Source organism: Theropithecus gelada, chromosome 4 (genome assembly GCF_003255815.1).
Source record: "Theropithecus gelada isolate Dixy chromosome 4, Tgel_1.0, whole genome shotgun sequence".
Taxonomy (NCBI): domain Eukaryota; kingdom Metazoa; phylum Chordata; class Mammalia; order Primates; family Cercopithecidae; genus Theropithecus; species Theropithecus gelada.
This window is the reverse complement of record NC_037671.1, coordinates 45,399,234-45,418,820: the sequence shown is the minus strand read 5'-3', so window position 1 is coordinate 45,418,820 and position 19,587 is coordinate 45,399,234. Positions and strand designations below refer to the sequence as shown.

Below are 19,587 nucleotides of genomic sequence, written 5' to 3'. Positions count from 1 at the left end.
GGATGGTACAGACTGAACGTGGGGAAAAGAAGTAAAAAGTGTGGGAGGAAAAGAAAGTACAGGACACTGGGTCTGTCCCCACCCCAATTCCCTTACAGGTAATGGAGCCGGGGGTGGAAATAAATGACGTCCAAGGCCTTTTCCAGTTGTGACTGGGAAACAGGGTGGGCACTTCCGCAGGAGGGAGGACAAAAGGAAGAGGAAAGGGCGGCGCAGAGGAGGAGGTGCTGCGTCGCCAAGGTGGCATCCGCGGCTCCTCCCCGGCCCTTTCCCAGGGCCCCTAGCCTTCCGCTGGGTCCGGCGGAAATAAGCCGTGGCTTTTGGCTGGCGGAGACGCTGGCAGGGACCAGGCTCCACCCTGCCCCAGTGGCTGCCGACCCAGGCGGCTGCCGCTCTGTTCCGCAGAGGCACGCCCCTTCCTGTCTCTCCGTCTCGACCCCCTCGCGGGGCCCAGGTGGGGCCCGAGTCGCCGCCAGCATCTGTGCCGCGTCCCTTGCTCTGTGAAGGACAGGCCTCGCGCCAGGACCCCGGTGGACTTTGAGGTGGCCAGAGCCCCGCCGCAGCCCCTTGCTCCTCTCCTGCCCACTTGCCCATCGAGCCTTGCGCTCACCCAACCTCGGTTCCCCATCCTACCGTGCCTCGGGGTTCTAGTTTATGGGGCCTAATCCCCCCTCCCCCACTTTACCGCGCGCCCCTGGCTTCTCGGGTCTCCAACCTCGGTCCCCCAAGCCTCGCGCCCCTCACCTACCTTGTCTGTGCACCCTGCCCTGGGTCTCGCGGCGCCCCAACCAGCCCTTTTGTTCCAGTTGTTCCAGTCGCTCCAGTCAGAGGCGCCTCCAACCCACCAGTGCCTCCTCCCAGTCCATCGCGCCTTGCCCTCCCACTCCACCACCAGTTCTCAGGTCTCTTAACTCTGCGATCTCGGGACTCTTAACTTGGGTCTCACACTCCCATGCTCCAATCCTTAGAGACAGCACCCCTTTCCACACACACTCACGATCTCCCTCCCAAACATACCCCTCTGGGCTTCACATATCCCCAGGGTAGCTGCCTGTTCCAAGGCCTTGGGATTCACTTGTAACTCCAAGGCTGCCCTGCCTGCCCCCACTATTCTGCCCACTGTTCCAAACCAACCCACTCCAGGCCTCAGGGTCTTGGGGACCTTCCTTTTAGCCCCCAAATTTTGTGTTATTTCACAACAAAACACCCCAGTGTTCTCTGCTTAGGCCTGCCCCGACTCAGCGTGCAGCATGCAACTCCTGGGCCTGGCTTTACCCCACCCCGCCTGACAGCTGTTGCCATTTGCTTCCCCACCTCCTGGATGTCTTTGATTTTCTGACCTCTCCTTACTCTAGCTTGTCTGTTCTCTTTTCCTTGTGTGCTCCATCCAGGTGCCAGGATGGTGGGGGAACTCCGCTACAGGGAATTCAGGGTGCCCCTGGGGCCTGGCTTACATGCCTATCCTGATGAGCTGATCCGCCAGCGAGTGGGCCATGATGGGCATCCTGAGTACCAGATCCGTTGGCTCATCCTGCGGCGTGGCGATGAGGGTGATGGGGGCTCTGGCCAAGTGGACTGCAAGGCTGAGCACATCCTGCTGTGGATGTCCAAGGATGAGATCTATGCCAACTGCCACAAGATGCTGGGCGAGGATGGCCAGGTCATCGGGCCCTCCCAGGAGTCTGCAGGGGAGGTTGGGGCCCTGGACAAATCTGTGCTGGAGGAGATGGAAACCGATGTGAAGTCCCTCATTCAGAGAGCCCTTCGGCAGCTGGAGGAGTGTGTGGGCACCATCCCTCCTGCTCCTCTACTTCACACTGTCCACGTGCTCAGCGCCTATGCCAGCATCGAGCCCCTCACTGGGGTATTCAAGGACCCAAGAGTCCTGGACTTGCTCATGCACATGTTGAGTAGTCCCGATTATCAGATTCGCTGGAGCGCAGGCCGGATGATACAAGCCCTGTCCTCCCATGATGCTGGTGAGGGGCAGTGTGGGGAGGAAGGGAAAGCAGAAGGGCTGGGTCGGCTCAGGGACTCACAGGACACTGTGGCAGGAGCCTCTGATCTCATCAGTACGTAAATGATTCTGTTGCCCTTCTCTTAGAGTTGGAAGAAAAGGAGGTGGGAATGGGAGTGAGGGTGGGGGTTATCTGCCAAAAGAGGAAAGACTATCTTCAATAACCTCATATTAATTAGTTGCTTTTTATGCAAAGGAAGAATTTACAGTTTAGACTATTGTAGATGGTGTTTATGTGCGTGTGTGTATGTATATAAGTTGTCAAATTTTAGCTTTTGAAGCAAATCAGTTCTTTCCCATTGTGTGGTGGCAAAAGGATTAGATTGAAAGAATAGAGGGTCTAAGATTTCTAGGAAGGGTGAGATTAGGGAGAAGTTACTAATTGGGATATGGGTTACAGGGACCCGGACTCAAATCCTTCTGTCACTGAGCCAACAAGAAGCCATTGAGAAACACCTGGATTTTGACAGCCGCTGTGCTCTGCTAGCACTGTTTGCACAGGCCACGCTCTCTGAACATCCCATGTCTTTCGAGGGCATTCAGCTACCACAGGTAACCTTTGGGGGTGTAAGGTGGGGGGAGCTTGTGAACAAGATCTAGGGACCAGGCCTTTGCACCTAGCTACAGAGGATGGTATGGAGAGAGGGTCTTAAACTGGGACAAGGTGGATGTAGGCCAAAGGTTGTATCCCACAGGTCCCAGGAAGGGTGCTCTTCTCCCTGGTGAAGCGGTATTTGCATGTCACCTCGCTCCTGGATCAGCTGAACAGTGCTGCGGAGCCAGGAGCCCAGAACACTTCTGCTCCTGAGGAGTTGAGTGGGAAGAGGGGTCAACTGGAGCTGGAGTTCAGTATGGCCATGGGCACCCTGATCTCGGAGCTGGTGCAAGCCATGCGCTGGGACCAGGCCACAGACAGACCAAGGAGCTCAGCACGGTCCCCCGGTTCCATCTTCCAGCCTCAGCTGGCAGATGTGAGCCCAGGGTTCCCCACTGCCCAGGCTCAGCCCTCCTTCAGGAGGTCAAGACGTTTTCGCCCTCGTTCTGAGTTCGCAAGTGGCAATACCTATGCCTTATATGTGCGGGACACACTGCAGCCGGGGATGCGAGTGCGGATGCTGGATGATTATGAGGAGATCAGTGCCGGGGATGAGGGCGAGTTTCGGCAGAGCAACAGCGGCGTGCCTCCTGTGCAGGTGAGTGGCATATGGTGGTGGGACACTGTTAGGGGTCTATTTGGGGTGGGGCAGAGTTGGGACTTCCATACAGAGGGGCTCCAGCAGGCCACCCAAAGAGAAAGCTTTCTATAAGATTGGGATGGTGAAAAAGAGTCAGTAGTTGAGAGGTGGGCCCTTCTGAGAGCTGGAAAAATCTGGGTTTAGGAGGCTGTGAAGTCAAGAAGACTCACACAGGAAGAAACTGATATAGCCAGACTCCTCCAAAGGTCAGGGTCAGGGAGATGGCCAGAAGGAAGTGTGGGGGCATAAGCCATGAAAGATAGGGTGAGAGGAGAGACAGGCCCATCCCCCAAAGGAGAGGGCATCCTTTGTGTGTGTGTGTGTGTGTGTGTGTGTGTGTGTGTGTGTATTCTCTATATGCTGCTGTTTTGTTATATGAAGGTTTTTCTAAAACCTGGCCAGGTGGTCACCCTGAGGGCTATAAGTCCTCAGTACTGGGCCACAGCCAGTCATTAGTGAGTCCTCCCTTCCCCTTCCCTCTCTTTCTTTCCCTATTCTCCAGGTATTGTGGGAGTTAACAGGCCGCACCTATTGGGTGCACTGGCACATGCTGGAGATCTTGGGCTTTGAGGAAGACATTGAGGACATGGTTGAGACTGATGAGTACCAAGGGGCGGTGGCCAGTAGAGTCCTGGGTAGAGGTGAGCTCAGGGAGGAAGCAAGGGTCAGCTCTGAGCAGGGTAACGGTGGTCCTGCTCAGTTGCTAGTGACATCCCTGTGCCCCTCGGCCCATTTCCACAGCCCTGCCCGCCTGGCGCTGGAGGCCCATGACAGAACTCTATGCTGTGCCTTATGTGCTGCCTGAGGATGAGGACACTGAGGAGTGTGAACACCTGACCCTGGCTGAGTGGTGGGAACTCCTCTTCTTCATCAAGAAGCTGGATGGACCTGACCATCAGGAGGTTCTCCAGATCCTCCAGGAGAACCTAGATGGGGAGGTAGAGCCAGCCTGGAGGCACTCAGAGGTTGGAAGGCTCTATTGCAAGGGCTGGACTGTATAGAGCATTTGAAAGGCTCAGGATGAAAAGTGGAGGTCAGAGAGTGGAAGGGGCTGCAGAGGAGGGGTCTGGAATTTTCAGAGGTGGGAGAGGCTGGTGAGCTGTTTGGGAGGAGCCAGCTGCCAGCTGAGAAGATCAGGATGGAGGGTATGTGTGCAGAGAGAGCCCCACCTCTACCAAGTGCTCCCTGGGTCCTCTGTGCCGGCAGGGCTGTCTGCAATGAGAGCTTCTCCTTGATGGCAGATTCTGGATGATGAGATCCTAGCTGAACTGGCCGTGCCCATAGAATTGGCCCAGGACTTGCTGCTGACTCTGCCACAGCGACTCAATGACAGTGCCCTCAGGGACCTGATCAACTGCCGTGTCTACAAGAAGTATGGGCCTGAAGCCCTAGCAGGGCACCCAGCCTACCCATCCCTTCTAGAAGCCCAACAAGATGTCCTCCTGAAAGCTCAGGCCCAGGTTAAGGACTCAGAAGATGCAGCCAAAGTGGAAGGTGGGTGCCAGACACAGCAGCTGAGCCGACACACCTTCAGGGCATTAGCACAGGAGAGATGTCTGTGCTGATTTTTATGCAATCCTTTCTGGAAGTGATGCCACCTTAGAATCTGCAACTTAGAAGCAACAAATGGAGAAGCGGGCACTCTGTTCCCTCAAAGAATGAAGGAGGATGTAAAGTTAGAAAATTGCAAGATAATTTTGAAGACTTATAAAAGCCCCCACATTTAGCTTTTTTTCTTGTAGAGAAATATATGCCATGCTTTGAAATAAAGGGAAGTGCTCTCCTGTTTGCAGATGAAGCTACTTTGCTATTTTAAGACTATAAAGGCCAGGTGCGGTGGCTCATACCTGTAATCCGAGCTCTTTGGGAGGCCTAGGCGGGCGGATCATGAGGTCAGGAGATTGAGACCATCCTGCTTAGCATGGTGAAATCTCATCTCTACTAAAAATACAAAAAAAAAATTAGCCGGGCATGGTGGTGGGCGCCTGTAGTCCCAGCTACTTGGTAGGTTGAGGCAGGAGAATGGTGTGAACCCAGGAGGCGGAGGTTGCAGTGAGCCGAGACAGCACCACTGCACTCCAGCCTGGGCGACAGAGCGAGACTCCATCTCAAAAAAATAAATAAATAAATAAATAATAAAATTTGTCATAAAGCTGTCTTACAAGGACATTAAGAGATTAGATCCCCAAACCTAACTTTTGCGGGGCGGGGCGGGGGTTAAAAAATTTAAAACATTTTTTAGGAGAAATTAAGAGAAAAAGATTGAGAGTTATGAATCTATTTCTGAGCCTTCACATTACTAACAATGGCCAATTCCTGTGACTCTCCTCTTCCTGTAGCAAAAGAACCCCCATCTCAGAGTCCCAACACTCCCCTGCAGCATCTCGTGGAGGATTATGGTCCAGCTGGGAAAATCCTCCTGGATCTAGAGCAAGCCCTCAGCTCGGAGGGGACGCAGGAGAACAAGGTCAAGCCACTCCTGCTGCAGCTGCAGCGGCAGCCCCAGCCCTTCCTGGCACTGATGCAGAGCCTGGACACTCCAGAGACTAACAGGGCCCTGCACCTGACTGTGCTGAGGTAAGAGCGTGGTGACAGGTGGGATCTCTGAGGGCAAAGGGGGTCTATGAGGCTGGCTGCACATTTCTCTGCCCCCAGAATCCTGAAGCAGCTGGTAGACTTCCCTGAGGCACTGCTGCTCCCCTGGCACGAGGCCGTGGATGCCTGCATGGCCTGCCTGCGGTCCCCAAACACTGATCGAGAGGTACCCCTGCCTTGCTCTGGGGAGAGGCTGGGGGAGAGGATAAAGGCAGCCACTGGCAAGGCACACCCACTGGGCAAGGCTCTGGAGGGTGTGATAGAGCCTTTGGGCTCTTAGTTTGAGTTTTGCTTTTAAAATTGAATTTTATTTTTTTTAAATAGGTAATACATTCACATGGTTCACAAATCAAAACGCTCTAACAAGGTATACACTGAGAATTCTTGCTCTCACCCAAATCCCTGTTCTCCCAGTGTCCCCCACACACCCCTTACTGGTAATTACTTGTATTAATTTATGTATCATTCCCATGTTCCCTTATGCAAATATAAGCAAACCCAAATGTGTGATCTTGCCACTCTCTTTTTTACACAAAAGGATATGGAGATATTATTACATAGAACATTAAGAGCTTCAGTAGCTCCATTTTTGGCTGGTCCTGTGGGAGAAAGGGGGATGAAGGATGCAGAAGGCCCATCACATACCAGAGTCCCCTGCAAAAGCTACAGAGAAGTCCTGGGCACAGAAGGCTTCAGAAGGGCTCAGAGAACTAGGGTCATGGTGACAGTAGGTGTTTGCAGTGTGGCTGTATTTTTGGCTGTTATGTAGAATTTACTTTCTAAGGCAGGCTCATTGGGTATACACACAAACCCAGTCCCTGTCAGTCCCTTCCCAGCCATCCAGGTGTCTGTGCCTGAACATCTCAAAATACAGCCCTACAACTGTTTTTTGGGACGGTGGGGCCTGGATGAAAGAACCCAGGATGCTCTCTGCAGTTTTTGTCAATATAATCAGCAGCCTAGAACCCTAGAGTAGCAGGGCATCTTGTGCCCTTTTCCATTTTGGTTTGTCTTCAGTTCTCTAACCACCTGGCTCTTGTGTCTCCCCATCCCTGTCTTTTCATTTCCTCACTCTGCCTTGCTCACTGTAGCACCCCCAGCACCCAGTACACAGTGGGTACCTGCTACTGCAGATGCCCTTGCAGCCCTCACCCTGTCTTCATTCATCTCCTCCTTTATGTCCCCACCCAGGTGCTCCAGGAACTGATTTTCTTCCTGCACCGCCTGACCTCAGTGAGCAGGGACTATGCCGTGGTGCTGAATCAGCTGGGAGCAAGAGACGCCATCTCCAAGGCCCTGGAAAAGCACCTGGGAAAGCTGGAGCTGGCTCAGGAGCTGCGGGACATGGTGTTCAAGTGTGAGAAGCATGCCCACCTCTACCGCAAACTCATCACCAACATCCTGGGAGGCTGCATCCAGGTCAGGAGGAAGGGGAGCTTGTGGGCTCAGAGCAGCATCAGAATATGAAACCCAAGCAGTGGCGGGTAAGGGCTGTGTTCCCATGGCTGGGAACAACAGGTGACTGTAGTAACCCTGGGACATGTTTCCCTGCCCCTCTTCCCCATCTGGGCCTGCTCTGCTGGTGCTGTAGAGGAAGTCCCACTGCTGCTTGGCCTCTCCTTCATCCATGTTTCCATGTGTCTCTCTGTGTTCCTCCTGCCCCCGTGCCCCTTCTCTCTGATGTTCTGGCTGCAGATGGTGCTGGGCCAGATTGAAGACCACAGACGAACCCACCGGTCCATCAACATCCCTTTCTTTGATGTGTTCCTCAGATACTTATGCCAGGGTTCGTGCCTGTTGCCCTGTTGCTCTACCGCTCCATACCTATGTTTGTTTCCCCTTTACACCCTACCTGGCTGTGACCACCACCCATTCCCACTTACCCCCAGGCTCCAGTGTGGAAGTGAAGGAGGACAAGTGCTGGGAGAAGGTGGAGGTGTCCTCCAACCCACACCGGGCCAGCAAGCTGACGGACCACAACCCCAAGACCTACTGGGAGTCCAGCGGCAGCGCCGGCTCCCACTACATCACCCTGCACATGCACCAGGGCGTCCTCATCAGGTAACGCTCCCATGCATGTGCTTTGCCACACACCTACGCTTTCCTGTGACGCCCCTGTGTTTGTTTTGGGGGACGCGCCACCCCCCTGGACTTGGCCATGGGCCCTGTCTACAAGTTCCAAATGGTTTTTCCTCCCCACTCCCAGGCAACTGACTCTGCTTGTGGCTAGCGAGGACTCAAGCTACATGCCGGCCCGAGTGGTGGTGTGTGGGGGTGATAGCGCTAGCTCTCTTCACACGGAACTCAACTCGGTAGGGCCCCAGGGCCATTAGCCATTACCCCACCCCTCACAGGATCTGCCCTCCTGCTTCGATCTGGCCCTATCCTACTTTTTTCTACTCCCACCTGTCTTGAGCCCCACAGAAAGTAGTGTCCTTTATCCCTGTGCTTGTGCCACCAGGCCCCAAACAGTGAGGGTGGACAATGAGGATAGCTTTTTCAGGACCCTACACATCCCAGGGCTGGGGAAGGGAAGGAAACAAGTGAGGGGACTGGAGCCTAGAGCCAACTTGGCTCAGCACTCCCATCTGCACGTGTAGAGGTGACAGCCTTCTCTGCCCCCCTGTCAGGTGAATGTGATGCCCTCTGCCAGCCGGGTGATCCTCCTGGAGAACCTGACCCGCTTCTGGCCCATCATCCAGATCCGCATAAAGCGCTGCCAGCAGGTGGGGCTAGGGATGTGGGGTGTGGCCCTGGGTAGGGGGCTCTGAGCCCCATAAACGGGCAGATCTTGAGCCAGAGGACCAGCCTGGGTCTCAAGCAGCTCCAGGTGTGAGGCTCGAGGGCGTAGCTGACCCCAGCCCATCCCAAGGAGCGTGTGGGGCGAGTGAAGATAGTCCTGTGTGTGTTTCAGGGTGGCATTGATACGCGCATTCGGGGGTTAGAGATCCTAGGCCCCAAGCCCACGTTCTGGCCAGTGTTCCGGGAGCAACTCTGTCGTCACACACGCCTCTTCTACATGGTTCGGGCGCAGGCCTGGAGCCAGGACATGGCAGAGGACCGCAGGAGCCTCCTGCACCTGAGTTCTAGGTGTGTGAGAGTGTGCGTGTATGCCTGTGTCTGTGGGAAAGGTAAGGCTATTGCAAATAGCTGGCAGGCAGGGGTCCATGTAAGCCATGAGATGGAGGTTTAATATGCGTGGGGAGGGGGCTGGAGTGTTCTGAGCTGTGGGAGGGGAAGAAAGGATAAAGAGAAGAAATTTCTCCAGTGGGCTGGGAATAGGATATACTAGTTAGCACAGGGCAGTTTTGAAGTACCAGGGGGGCTTTCAGTTTGGGTGCTGGAGGTTAACTGGCAGTCTTAGGCAGGGTGGACACCGAGATAACACACACCTCAAGCCTCTGACACCTTCCTCCTCCATTCTCACCCCCAGACTGAACGGGGCCCTGCGCCAGGAGCAGAATTTTGCTGACCGCTTCCTCCCTGACGACGAGGCTGCCCAAGCTCTGGGCAAGACCTGCTGGGAGGCCCTGGTCAGCCCCGTGGTGCAGAACATCACCTCCCCTGGTAACCATCCTGACACCTGGACCCATTACTATCTCAGGGCTTGGCTCCACTAATTAGCTCCTTCTTGCTCTACCCTAGAACCACCTGGATTATGTTCTGGCCCTTTTGGCACCTGCATTTGTAATCCCAGTGCCGTCTTCTCATAGCCCAGGGGCTGCCCCCTTTCCTATGTCTCTCAAGTATCAGCTGACACCATAAGTGCAGAAGGTACCTTGTTACCCACTCCCTTATCATTCTTTTCATATCTTTTTTTTTTTTTTTTTTTTGAGACAGAGTTTCGCTCTTGTTACCCAGGCTGGAGTGCAATGGCGCGATCTCAGCTCACCGCAACCTCTGTCTCCCGGGTTCAAGCAATTCTCTTGCCTCAGCCTCCTGAGTAGCTGGGATTACAGGCATGTGCCACCATGCCTGGCTTATTTTATTTTATTTTATTTTATTTTATATTTTATTTTATATTTTATTTTATTATTTTATTTTATTTTATTTTATTTTTTTATTTTATTTTATTTTATATTTTATTTAATTTTAATTTTATTTTATTGAGACAGTGTTTCGCTCTTATTGCCTAGGCTGGAGTGCAATGGCGCCATCTCAGCTCACTGCAACCTCCGCCTCCAGGGTTAAGCAGTTCTCCTGCATCAGCCTCCCGAATAGCTGGGATTACAGGCATGGGCCACCATGCCCGGCTAAGTTTGGATTTTTAGTAGAGATGGGGTTTCTCCATGTTGGTCAGGCTGGTCTTGAACCCCCAACCTCAGGTGATCCACCCGCCTCAGTCTCACAAAGTGCTAGGATTACAGGCGTGAGCCACCGCGCCCAACCCACACCTAGCTGATCTTATATTTTTTAGTAGAGATGGAGTTTCTCCATGTTGTGAGGCTGATCTCAAACTCCTGACCTCAGGTGATCCGCCCACCTCAGCCTCCCAAAGTGCTGGGATTATAGGCATGTGCCACTGCGCCTGGCCCTTTCTATTTTTTTAATGTTTATTATTTTTATTTATTATTATTATTTTTTTGAGATGGAGTCTCACTCTCTCGCCCAGGCTGGAGTGCAGTGGTGTGATCTCAGCTCACTGCAAACTCCTCCTCCTAGGTTCATGCCATTCTCTGGCCTCAGCCTCCCAAGTAGCTGGGATTACAGGCGCCCGCCACCACGTCTGGCTTATTTTTGTATTTTTAGTAGAGACGGGGTTTCACCGTGTTAGCCAGGATGGTCTCGATCTCCTGACCTTGTGATCTGCCCACGTCAGCCTCCCAAAGTGCTGGGATTACAGGCGTAAGCCACTGTGCCCAGCCTGTTTATTTATTATTTTTAAAGATGACCAGGCCGGGCTCAAACTCCTGGCCTCAAGCGATCCTCTCATTTCAACCTCCCAAAGTGCTGGGATTATAGGCATAAACCACCCTACCTGGCCCCTCCCTTGTATCATTTCATCCAGTTGCTCTATCTCCACACTCCTGTTCAGCCCAACCTCTCCCACTTCCCTGCAGACATGGCTGTGCCTTGGTTTGTCTTTCTCACCCTCTAGATGAGGATGGCGTTAGCCCCCTGGGTTGGCTGCTGGAACAGTACCTGGAGTGTCAGGAAGCTGTCTTCAACCCCCAGAGCCGCGGCCCAGCTTTCTTCTCGCGGGTGCGCCGTCTCACTCACCTGCTGGTGCATGTCGAGCCCTGCGAGGCACCCCCTCCTGTGGCGGCCACTCCTCGGCCCAGTGAGTAGTGGGGATTCAGGTGGGGAGCTCTAGTCAGGAGCATTTTCCTGGGCCCCACGTGTACACCACAGACTTCTGTCCATCCCCATCCTTCCCCTCCTGTTGGCTCAGCCTGTTCATCTTCCAGGTTTGTGTCACCTCCATCCATGAACATCACTTTGGGTGGCAGCATGTCAGGAAAGGCCTCAGGGCACCCCCTTGGATAGCGACTGCAGTGGAGGGGCTGCCCACTCCTTGCCTCTGCCACTTTCTTGATCTCCACAGAGGGCAGAAACAGAAGCCATGACTGGAGCTCCTTGGCTACCCGGGGCCTTCCAAGCAGCATCATGAGAAACCTGACGCGCTGTTGGCAAGCCGTGGTGGAGAAGCAGGTGGGCAGGAGCGGGCCTGGGGGAGAGAGGGGACACCAAAATGGTGGCATGTTGGGTTGTGTCTTCATGCTCCTGCCCCTTCCTTCCAGGTGAATAATTTTCTGACCTCATCCTGGCGGGATGATGACTTTGTGCCACGCTACTGTGAGCAATTTAATATTCTGCAGAACTCGAGCTCTGAACTGTTTGGGCCACGGGCAGCCTTCTTGCTGGCGCTGCAGAATGGCTGTGCGGGAGCCTTGCTGAAGCTCCCTTTTCTCAAAGCTGCCCATGTAAGCCTCCACCCTTGCTGCATCCTTGGGTCTCTTCCTACAAACTCTTCTTTCCTCGCCTCCTCCAAATGACCCACCCTTCCATTCCCATTCTATGATGAACATATGTTAGTATATAGCCATGTTATAAGAAGCTTAAAAAATTGGCTGGGTGTAGTGGCTCACGCCTGTAATCCCAGCACTTTGGGAGGCCAAGGTGGGTGGATCACGAGGTCAGGAGATCGAGACCCTCCTGGCTAACATGGTGAAACCTGTCTCTACTAAAAATTTAAAAAATCAGCTGGGTGTGGTGGCACACACCTGAAGTCTCAGCTACTCAGGAGGGCAAGACAGGAGAATCGCTTGAACCTGGGAGGCGGAGGTTGCAGTGAGCCAAGATCACGCCACTGCACTCCAGCTTGGGTGACAGAACAAGACTCGGTCTCAAAAAAAAAAAAAGAAGTTTAAAAAATAAATAGTGGCCAGGTGTGGTGGCTCACGCTTGTAATCCCAGCACTTTGGGAGGCTGAGGCAGGCAGATCACCTGAGGTCAGGAGTTTGAGGCCAGCCTGGCCAACATGACCAAACCCTATCTCTACTAAAATTACAAAAATTAGCCAGGCATGGTGGCACATGCCTGTAGTCCCAGCTACTTGGGAGGCTGAGGCAGAAGAATTGTTTGAACCCAGAGGTGGAGATTGCAGTTAGCCGAGATTGCACCACTGCACTCCAGCCTGGGTGACAGGGCTAGACTCATCTCAAAAACAAAACAAAACAAAAACCACAATTGATGAACTAAAATGCAAGCAGCACCCTGGAAAGCAGGGTAAAGAGCAGCAGTAGCATGAGGCTCCTTGTGTAGCCTCCAGTCCTAGTTTATCAGTAACTAGGCTCAATCTTGGCTCAGCACAACCTCCACCTCCCGGGTCCAAGCAATTCTTCTGCCTCAGCCTCCCAAGTAGCTGGGATTATAGGCACAGGCCACCACAAAAATTAGCCTGGCCAATTTTTGTATTTTTAATAGAGACAAGAGTTTCACCACATTGGTCAGGCTGGTCTCGAACTCCTGACCTCGTGATCTACCCACCTTGGCCTCCCAAAGTGCTAGGATTACAGGCATGAGCCACCACTCCTTTCCCTTCCCCTTTCCTTCCTTCTTTTTCTCTCTCTCCTTTCTTTTTTTTTTCTCTCCCTCTCTCTCTTTCTTTTCTTTCTCTTTCTTTCCTTCTTTCTTGACAGGGTCTTACTCTCTCCCAGACTGGGGTGCAGTGGTGCAGTCACAGCTCACTGCAGCTTCAACTTCTTGGGCTCAGGTGGTCCTCTCAGCCTCCTGGGTAGCTAGGACCATAGGCATGTGCCACCATGCCCAGCTAATTTTTTTCGTATTTTTAGTAGAGATGGGGTTTTGCCATGTTGCCCAGGCTGGTCTCCAACTCCTGGGCTCAAGCCATCTGCCTGTCTTGGCCTCCCAAAGTGCTGGAATTACAGGCGTGAAGTGCGCCTGGCCTTATTTTCTCATTTTGAATGATTATTATTAGTTTGAATTTGTAGACACAATGTGAAAAGACACTTTCCATAATTGTTAATATTGCTAATTTGTACAATGGTTAATGATCGTATATAATAGTTGTATGAAAGCACCAACCACCTTAGGAAGCTGCCAGCATTCATATCTACTTTTCAGACCCTCGTCCCTCCTCCCCACTCACCTGCTCTGCTTGCTTGTTGATGGCTTTCCTGTGCTCTGCCATTGCTCAGGTGAGTGAGCAGTTCGCCCGGCACATTGACCAGCAGATCCAGGGCAGCCGGATTGGTGGAGCCCAGGAAATGGAGAGGCTGGCACAGCTGCAGCAGTGCCTGCAAGCTGTCCTGATTTTCTCCGGCCTGGAGATAGCCACCACCTTTGAACATTATTACCAGTGAGTGTGGACCTAAGGAGCGGGAGCTGGCGGGAGGCAGGATGATGGTGGAAGAGCCAGCTCATGGGCCTGGAAGTCTGGGATAGAGCCAGGCTGGAGCCTTGGAATGGGAGGCTGGGCCACACTGGTGCCCACACTGAGGCTTGGCCCGGGCTGCATGCACTGTAGGCACTACATGGCGGACCGTCTCCTGGGCGTGGTCTCGAGCTGGCTGGAGGGGGCCGTGCTGGAGCAGATTGGTCCCTGCTTCCCCAACCGCCTCCCCCAGCAGATGTTGCAGAGCCTGAGCACCTCTAAGGAGCTACAGCGCCAGTTCCACGTCTACCAGCTCCAGCGGCTGGATCAGGAACTCCTAAAGCTGGAGGATACAGAGAAGAAAATACAGGTGAGTGCCTTGGAAGGGATGAGCAAATGAGAAGGTAGGGGGAAGATGGGCGTGGAGCAGACTGGAGGAGGCCGTGGCATCTGGGAACCCTGTGCTCCTTCAGGTGGGCCATAGGGCCAGTGGCAAGGAGTACAAGAGCGAGAAGGAAGAGGGAGCTGGGGCAGCAGCAGCGGTGGATGTGACAGAGGGAGAGGAGGAAGAGGAGGAGAATGAGGACCTCTACTATGAAGGGGCAATGCCAGAAGTGTCTGTGCTTGTCCTGTCCCGACACTGCTGGCCTGTTGCCTCAATCTGCCACACACTGAACCCCAGAACCTGCCTGCCCTCCTACCTGAGGGGCACTTTGAACAGATACTCCAACTTCTACAACAAGAGTGAGTAGCCAGGCAGAGGGGACTGGGGAGAGGGTGGGCTACTAGGAAAGGACCTGGAGTTGGGGGCAGACCCTGATGTTGGGAGGCTTGATGTGAAAAGAGATGGTCTGTGGCTGGGCACAGGGCTCACGCCTGTAATCCCAACACTTTGGGAGGCCGAGGTGGGTGGATCACTTGAGGTCAGGAGTTCGAGACCAGCCTAGCCAACATGGTGAAACCTCGTCTCTACTAAAAATACAAAAATTAGCTGAGTGTGGTGGTGCATGCCTGTAGTCCCAGCTACTCGGGAGGCTGAGGCAGGAGAATCACTTCAACCCACAAGTGGAGGTTGCAGTGAGCCAAGATCGTGCCACTACACTCTAGCCTGGGTGACAGTGAGACTCCATCTCAAAAAAAAAAAAAAAAAAAAAGAGTTGGTCTTTTAATTTAAATTTTTAATTTTTGTTTTTATAGATTCAGGGAGAGAGAGTCTTTAGGGATAAGAATTCCCTAGGCCATGGGAAAAACAGTGGTTTTGAGAAGAAAGGGCAGGAGCTTGGTGGCTGAGGGTGGCAGGTGCTGTCAGATACCTGATCCCCAGATCATTGTCTTTTCTGTTTTAAGATAAGACCTGGGAATCTCTTTGTGGGTAACAGGGAGGATGGAGGCAGGAGGCACCTGAGGCCACTCAGGAAGGAGTGTCTGGCTCCTTCCTGGTCAGTCACCTGTCATCCTAAACTCCCCACTGGGGGCTGATCCCTGAGCTGGCAGCAACACAGGAGGGGGAAGAGGCTCAGACCTGTGGTCAGGGAGCCCCCTAATAGGGGAGACATTGTTTCCTGTCACAATATTCCAGCTTGATAAGAGCCTCAGTCCTTCCTCCCTTCATGGTTTTGTCTCCACACGGGGCAATCCTCGAAGGCACTGATCAGAACCTGCCTGGCATCAGGCTAGGCATAGGATAGCTCCCAGATACCTGAGGCTCTCCATGGAGGCAGGCCCAGAGAAGGCCGAGATCTGGAAGCTCAGACCAGGAGCTCCAGTGTCCATAAATGCTGGGGTCACACGCCCTGTAGAGATCAACAAAGCTTGACCAGCATGCACCCTCCCTCCAACACCAACTCCCTCCTTTCCCCTGCTCTTTGTCTCCCTCCCCCTTCCTGGTACCTCACCAGGTCAGAGCCATCCTGCCCTCGAGCAAGGCTCACAGAGGCGACTGCAGTGGACGTGGCTGGGCTGGGCTGAGCTGCAGTTTGGGAACCAGACCCTGCATGTGTCCACCGTGCAGATGTGGCTACTGCTGTATCTCAACGACCTGAAGGTGGTCCACGTGCCTCTCTTCCTGAAACCTTGACTCCCTCTGCTTCTTCCCTCTATCCTCTTCTCTCCACTCCTTGGGGAGGCCCTGAATGTCTCCCATCTGTTCTCTGAAGGCGGTCTCTGTGGAGAGTCTGCTGGCGCTCTCAGGGCTCTCTGCAGACATGCTTAATGAGGCGATTGGGCCCCTCACCTCTTCAAGAGGCCCCCTGGACCTTCATGAGCAAAAGGATATACCAGGAGGTATGCACTTAGGGCCAGAGGGGCCTCTGCTCTGAGGCAGGGCCGGGCTTCTCATGGGCTCTCCACTGAGTGAGTGATCGGTGTTTATTTCAGGGGTCCTCAAGATTCGAGATGGCAGCAAGGAACCCAGGTCGAGATGGGACATTGTGCGGCTCATCCCACCTCAGACGTACCTGCAAGCTGAGGGTGAAGAGGGCCGGAACTTGGAGAAGAGACGGAATCTTCTGAACTGCCTCATCGTCCGAATCCTCAAGGCCCATGGGGATGAGGGGCTGCACATTGACCAGCTTGTCTGTCTGGTAGGCAGGGGTGGGCACAGTGGGTGATGGATCTTTGCTGGGATTGGGGGAGCAGTCTACAGAACAAGGTGGGTCCATGTGTGGTGAAGCACGTGGTTCACTATGTAGCCTGTAGGAGTGTGAGGAGTGAAGTCAGGATGCACCTGGTGTCCTTGGGGCATCCTGTCCTAGCAGCCTGTGGTTGGAGTGGAAGCTCAAGCAAGGAGGGGTCAGCTGCCTCTAACCTACCGCTTGTCCCTTCCTCCCCGACACCAGGTGCTGGAGGCTTGGCAGAAGGGCCCATGTCCTCCCAGGGGTTTGGTCAGCAGCCTTGGTAGGGGGTCTGCCTGCAGCAGCACTGACGTCCTCTCCTGCATCCTGCATCTCCTGGGCAAGGGCACACTGAGACGCCATGATGACCGGCCGCAGGTGCTGTCCTATGCAGTCCCTGTGACTGTCATGGAGCCTCACACCGAGTCCCTGAACCCAGGCTCCTCAGGCCCCAACCCACCCCTCACCTTCCATACCCTGCAGATTCGCTCCCGGGGTGTGCCCTATGCCTCCTGCACTGCCACCCAGAGCTTCTCTACCTTCCGGTAGCCCTGGACTTGGGGTCAGGGGAAGATAGAGCTGGAGCTTTTACAGAAATAAAACCTGAGAGTTTGATGATATGATGTGTGTTTGGCAACTGCTAGAGATTTGAGCTGGGAGGTGGCGGGGGCTTTCCCGGCTGGTGAGGAAGGAGCCTTTGGCACTGAGTCTGTTGCATGATATGCCAAGGGTCTTGTTAGGGTGAGGATGGTAGACTGGGAGAAAGGCAGAGGGAGTCAGGTACGATTTAGCACCCCCTCTAGGCAGAGAGATTGAGGGGACTAGGCAGGATGATGGCACTCAGCCCCTTCTCAGAGGGTGTGTGGTCAGAAGTGCTTTCATCTGGCAGGCTGGAGATCCAAGCCCAACTTGGCCACTCACCAGATGGTTTGTAACTTGGGCAGATTATCGAGCAGTTCTCCTCGTTTGTGGAACTGGCCCAGTCACTGTAGGACTCCGACAAGTAACAGGTATGGAAGTATTTGACATGGTGAATAAAGGCATTGCCAGTGAGTCCCTATTTTGGCTACTACTCCCAGCAGTGAATGTGGTTCCTTGGTGCCTTCCCTAAGTAAGACTGACATGATGAAGGTGAGGTCAGTGACCCCTGTGGCCGCTGCAGGCACCCAGCAACCTGAATGTGTATTCCATCTGATGGCGTAGGCTCAGAAAGTTCTAGCACAGTTCTTACTTTCACAAGCTCCTCCGTTTTGCCCCTTTCTTCCACTCCTTTGCCTCCACCCCTTCTCTGTCCCTGCAGAGATGCACACGCTGTCATCAAACTCCTACCCCTTGATTCTCAAAATGAGGGATTTGGAAGAACAAGAAAAAAAAAAGAAAGAAAGAAAGAAAAACTCCTACCCCTGCGGGCACGGCGCTATATGCACCTTTAGTCCCAGCTACTCGGGAGGCTGAGGTAGGAGGATCGCTTGAGCCCAGGAGTTCTGGGCTGCAGTGTGCTCTGCCATTCGGGTATCTGCACCAAGTTCAGCAACAATATGGTGAACTCCCAGGAGCAGGGGACCAGGTTGCCTAAGAAGAGGTGAACTGGCGGCCAGGCATGGTGGCTCACGTCTATAATCCTAGCACTTTGGGAGGCTGAGATGGGCGGATCACGAGGTCAAGAAATTGAGGCCATCCTGGCCAACATGGTGAAACCTCATCTCTACTAAAAATACAAAAATTAGCTGGGCATGGTGGCGCGTGCCTGTAGTCCCAGCTACTTGGGAGGCTGAGGCAGGAGAATCACTTGAACCCAGGAGGCAGAGGTTGCAGTGAGCTGAGATTGCTCCACTGCACTCCAGCCTGGCATCAGAGTGAGACTCTGTCCCCCAAAAAAAAAAAAAAAAAAAGAAGAAGAAAAATAAGAAGGGGTGAACTGGCCAAGGTCAGAAAGAGCAGCTCAAAATGCTGATTGATCAGTAGTGGGATTGTGCCTGCAAATACTCACTGCACTCCTGCCTAGGCAACAGAGACCCTGTCTGTATTTTAGAAAAGGCAAAAACTCCTACCCCTAACTACCCCCATAGGTGAGCCTCTATCCTGCCACTGTTGGGGAGGTTTGCTTGTGCTACTATGATTGGCTCCATTGGCACCACCCCTGCTGAAGCAGGGCAGCTCAGGTCAGGCCAGGGGATCCCGTGCCAAAGGTGCAGCTCTGTGTCTTGGCAGGACCACTGGGGAGGAGGAAAGGAGGGATGACCCAGGCATCCCAAGGCTTGTAGCCCAGAGGTGACAGAAAAAGCTATGGAAGGAGGGGGAAGGGGGATGAGAGTCAGGTGGTAAAGGAGGGCACAGAAGCCAGACAGAACTGAGTGCCACCAGGACTGAGATCTGAAGTCTAGGGGGAAAAAAGGCCATGGCTTGTGGGAGTCAGGCTGCTCAGGATGAAGCCATAATACAGAGGGCAGAGGGGCCCCCTAGTGCTTGCTTTCCAGTATTGTTCCCATGGTGTTGGTGGCTCTCACAGCAGGGGCCAGCCTGCTGAGCGACAGCTGCCCTTTGGGGCAGAGTCCAGACAGGCAGCAGCAGCAGGCTGGGCCACAGTGGGCCCAGGCACACTGGGGTTGCTGCAGCTTGTCACTTAGTGCCTCTTCACCTTGGTACCAGAGATTATAGCCTTTTATTGGCCCAGGCCCAGTATTCTTGAGCTCGCTCTCAAGTGCCAGAGCTCTTTGCCCTTCTCTGGACTTTCCTGCTTTTTATGAGCTTATCCTTCTGCACCAGAAACTCAAAGAAGCTTCCTGCTGTGGGGTCCAGTAGTCAGGCCAGCATGCAGTGCATGCAGGGGCAGATGATAGAACTTACTTGCACTATAGCCCTGTTCTGCTACTGTCCCGAGGCCTCCTCCCTGGGCTGAGCTGCAGGCTATGCCTTGAACTTACTGCCCTCATCAGCCCCTGGCCATCCTACTCAGTCACCTTGCCTGTCTCCCATGGGGTGCCTTCCTGCTCATCTGCAATGGAAAAAGTCTCCAGCAATTCTTTTTTTTTTTTTTTTTTTTTTGGACAGCGTCTTGCTCTGTCACCCAGGCTGGAGGAGTACAGTGGCACGACCTCGGCTCACTGCAACCTCTGCCTCCCAGGTTCAAGCTATTCTCCTGCCTCGGCCTCCCTAGTAGCTGGGATTACAGGCGCCTGCCACCACACCCAGCTAATTTTTGTATTTTTAGTAGAGACAGGGTTTTACCATATTGGTCAGGCTGGTCTCAAACTCCTGACCTCAGGTGATCCAGCCACCCTGGCCTCCCAA

The 19,587-nt window shown here is 53.6% G+C and overlaps 1 protein-coding gene across 3 annotated transcripts; it reads left to right on the top strand.

Annotated features, from left to right (window-relative positions):
* Positions 1-216: 216 nt before the first annotated feature.
* Positions 217-16,916, top strand: CUL7 (cullin 7). 3 transcript variants are annotated; one of them, XM_025381801.1, is made up of 26 exons: positions 217-542; positions 1,392-1,979; positions 2,418-2,569; positions 2,713-3,210; positions 3,755-3,893; positions 3,994-4,190; positions 4,494-4,746; positions 5,592-5,829; positions 5,908-6,013; positions 7,039-7,266; positions 7,543-7,633; positions 7,737-7,908; positions 8,054-8,159; positions 8,478-8,573; positions 8,762-8,937; positions 9,281-9,414; positions 10,946-11,128; positions 11,393-11,499; positions 11,589-11,771; positions 13,509-13,669; positions 13,838-14,054; positions 14,158-14,428; positions 15,583-15,728; positions 15,841-15,967; positions 16,061-16,266; positions 16,522-16,916. In XM_025381801.1, the coding sequence occupies exons 2-26, from the start codon at positions 1,400-1,402 to the stop codon at positions 16,843-16,845; spliced, it is 5,091 nt and encodes a 1,696-aa protein (XP_025237586.1). In that variant the 5' UTR covers positions 217-542; positions 1,392-1,399; the 3' UTR covers positions 16,846-16,916. The 3 variants fall into 3 exon arrangements, with proteins under 3 accessions (XP_025237586.1, XP_025237584.1, XP_025237585.1); XM_025381799.1 differs by having other exon boundaries at positions 1,392-2,072; XM_025381800.1 differs by having other exon boundaries at positions 226-454; positions 1,392-2,072.
* The last annotated feature ends 2,671 nt before the right edge of the window (positions 16,917-19,587 follow it).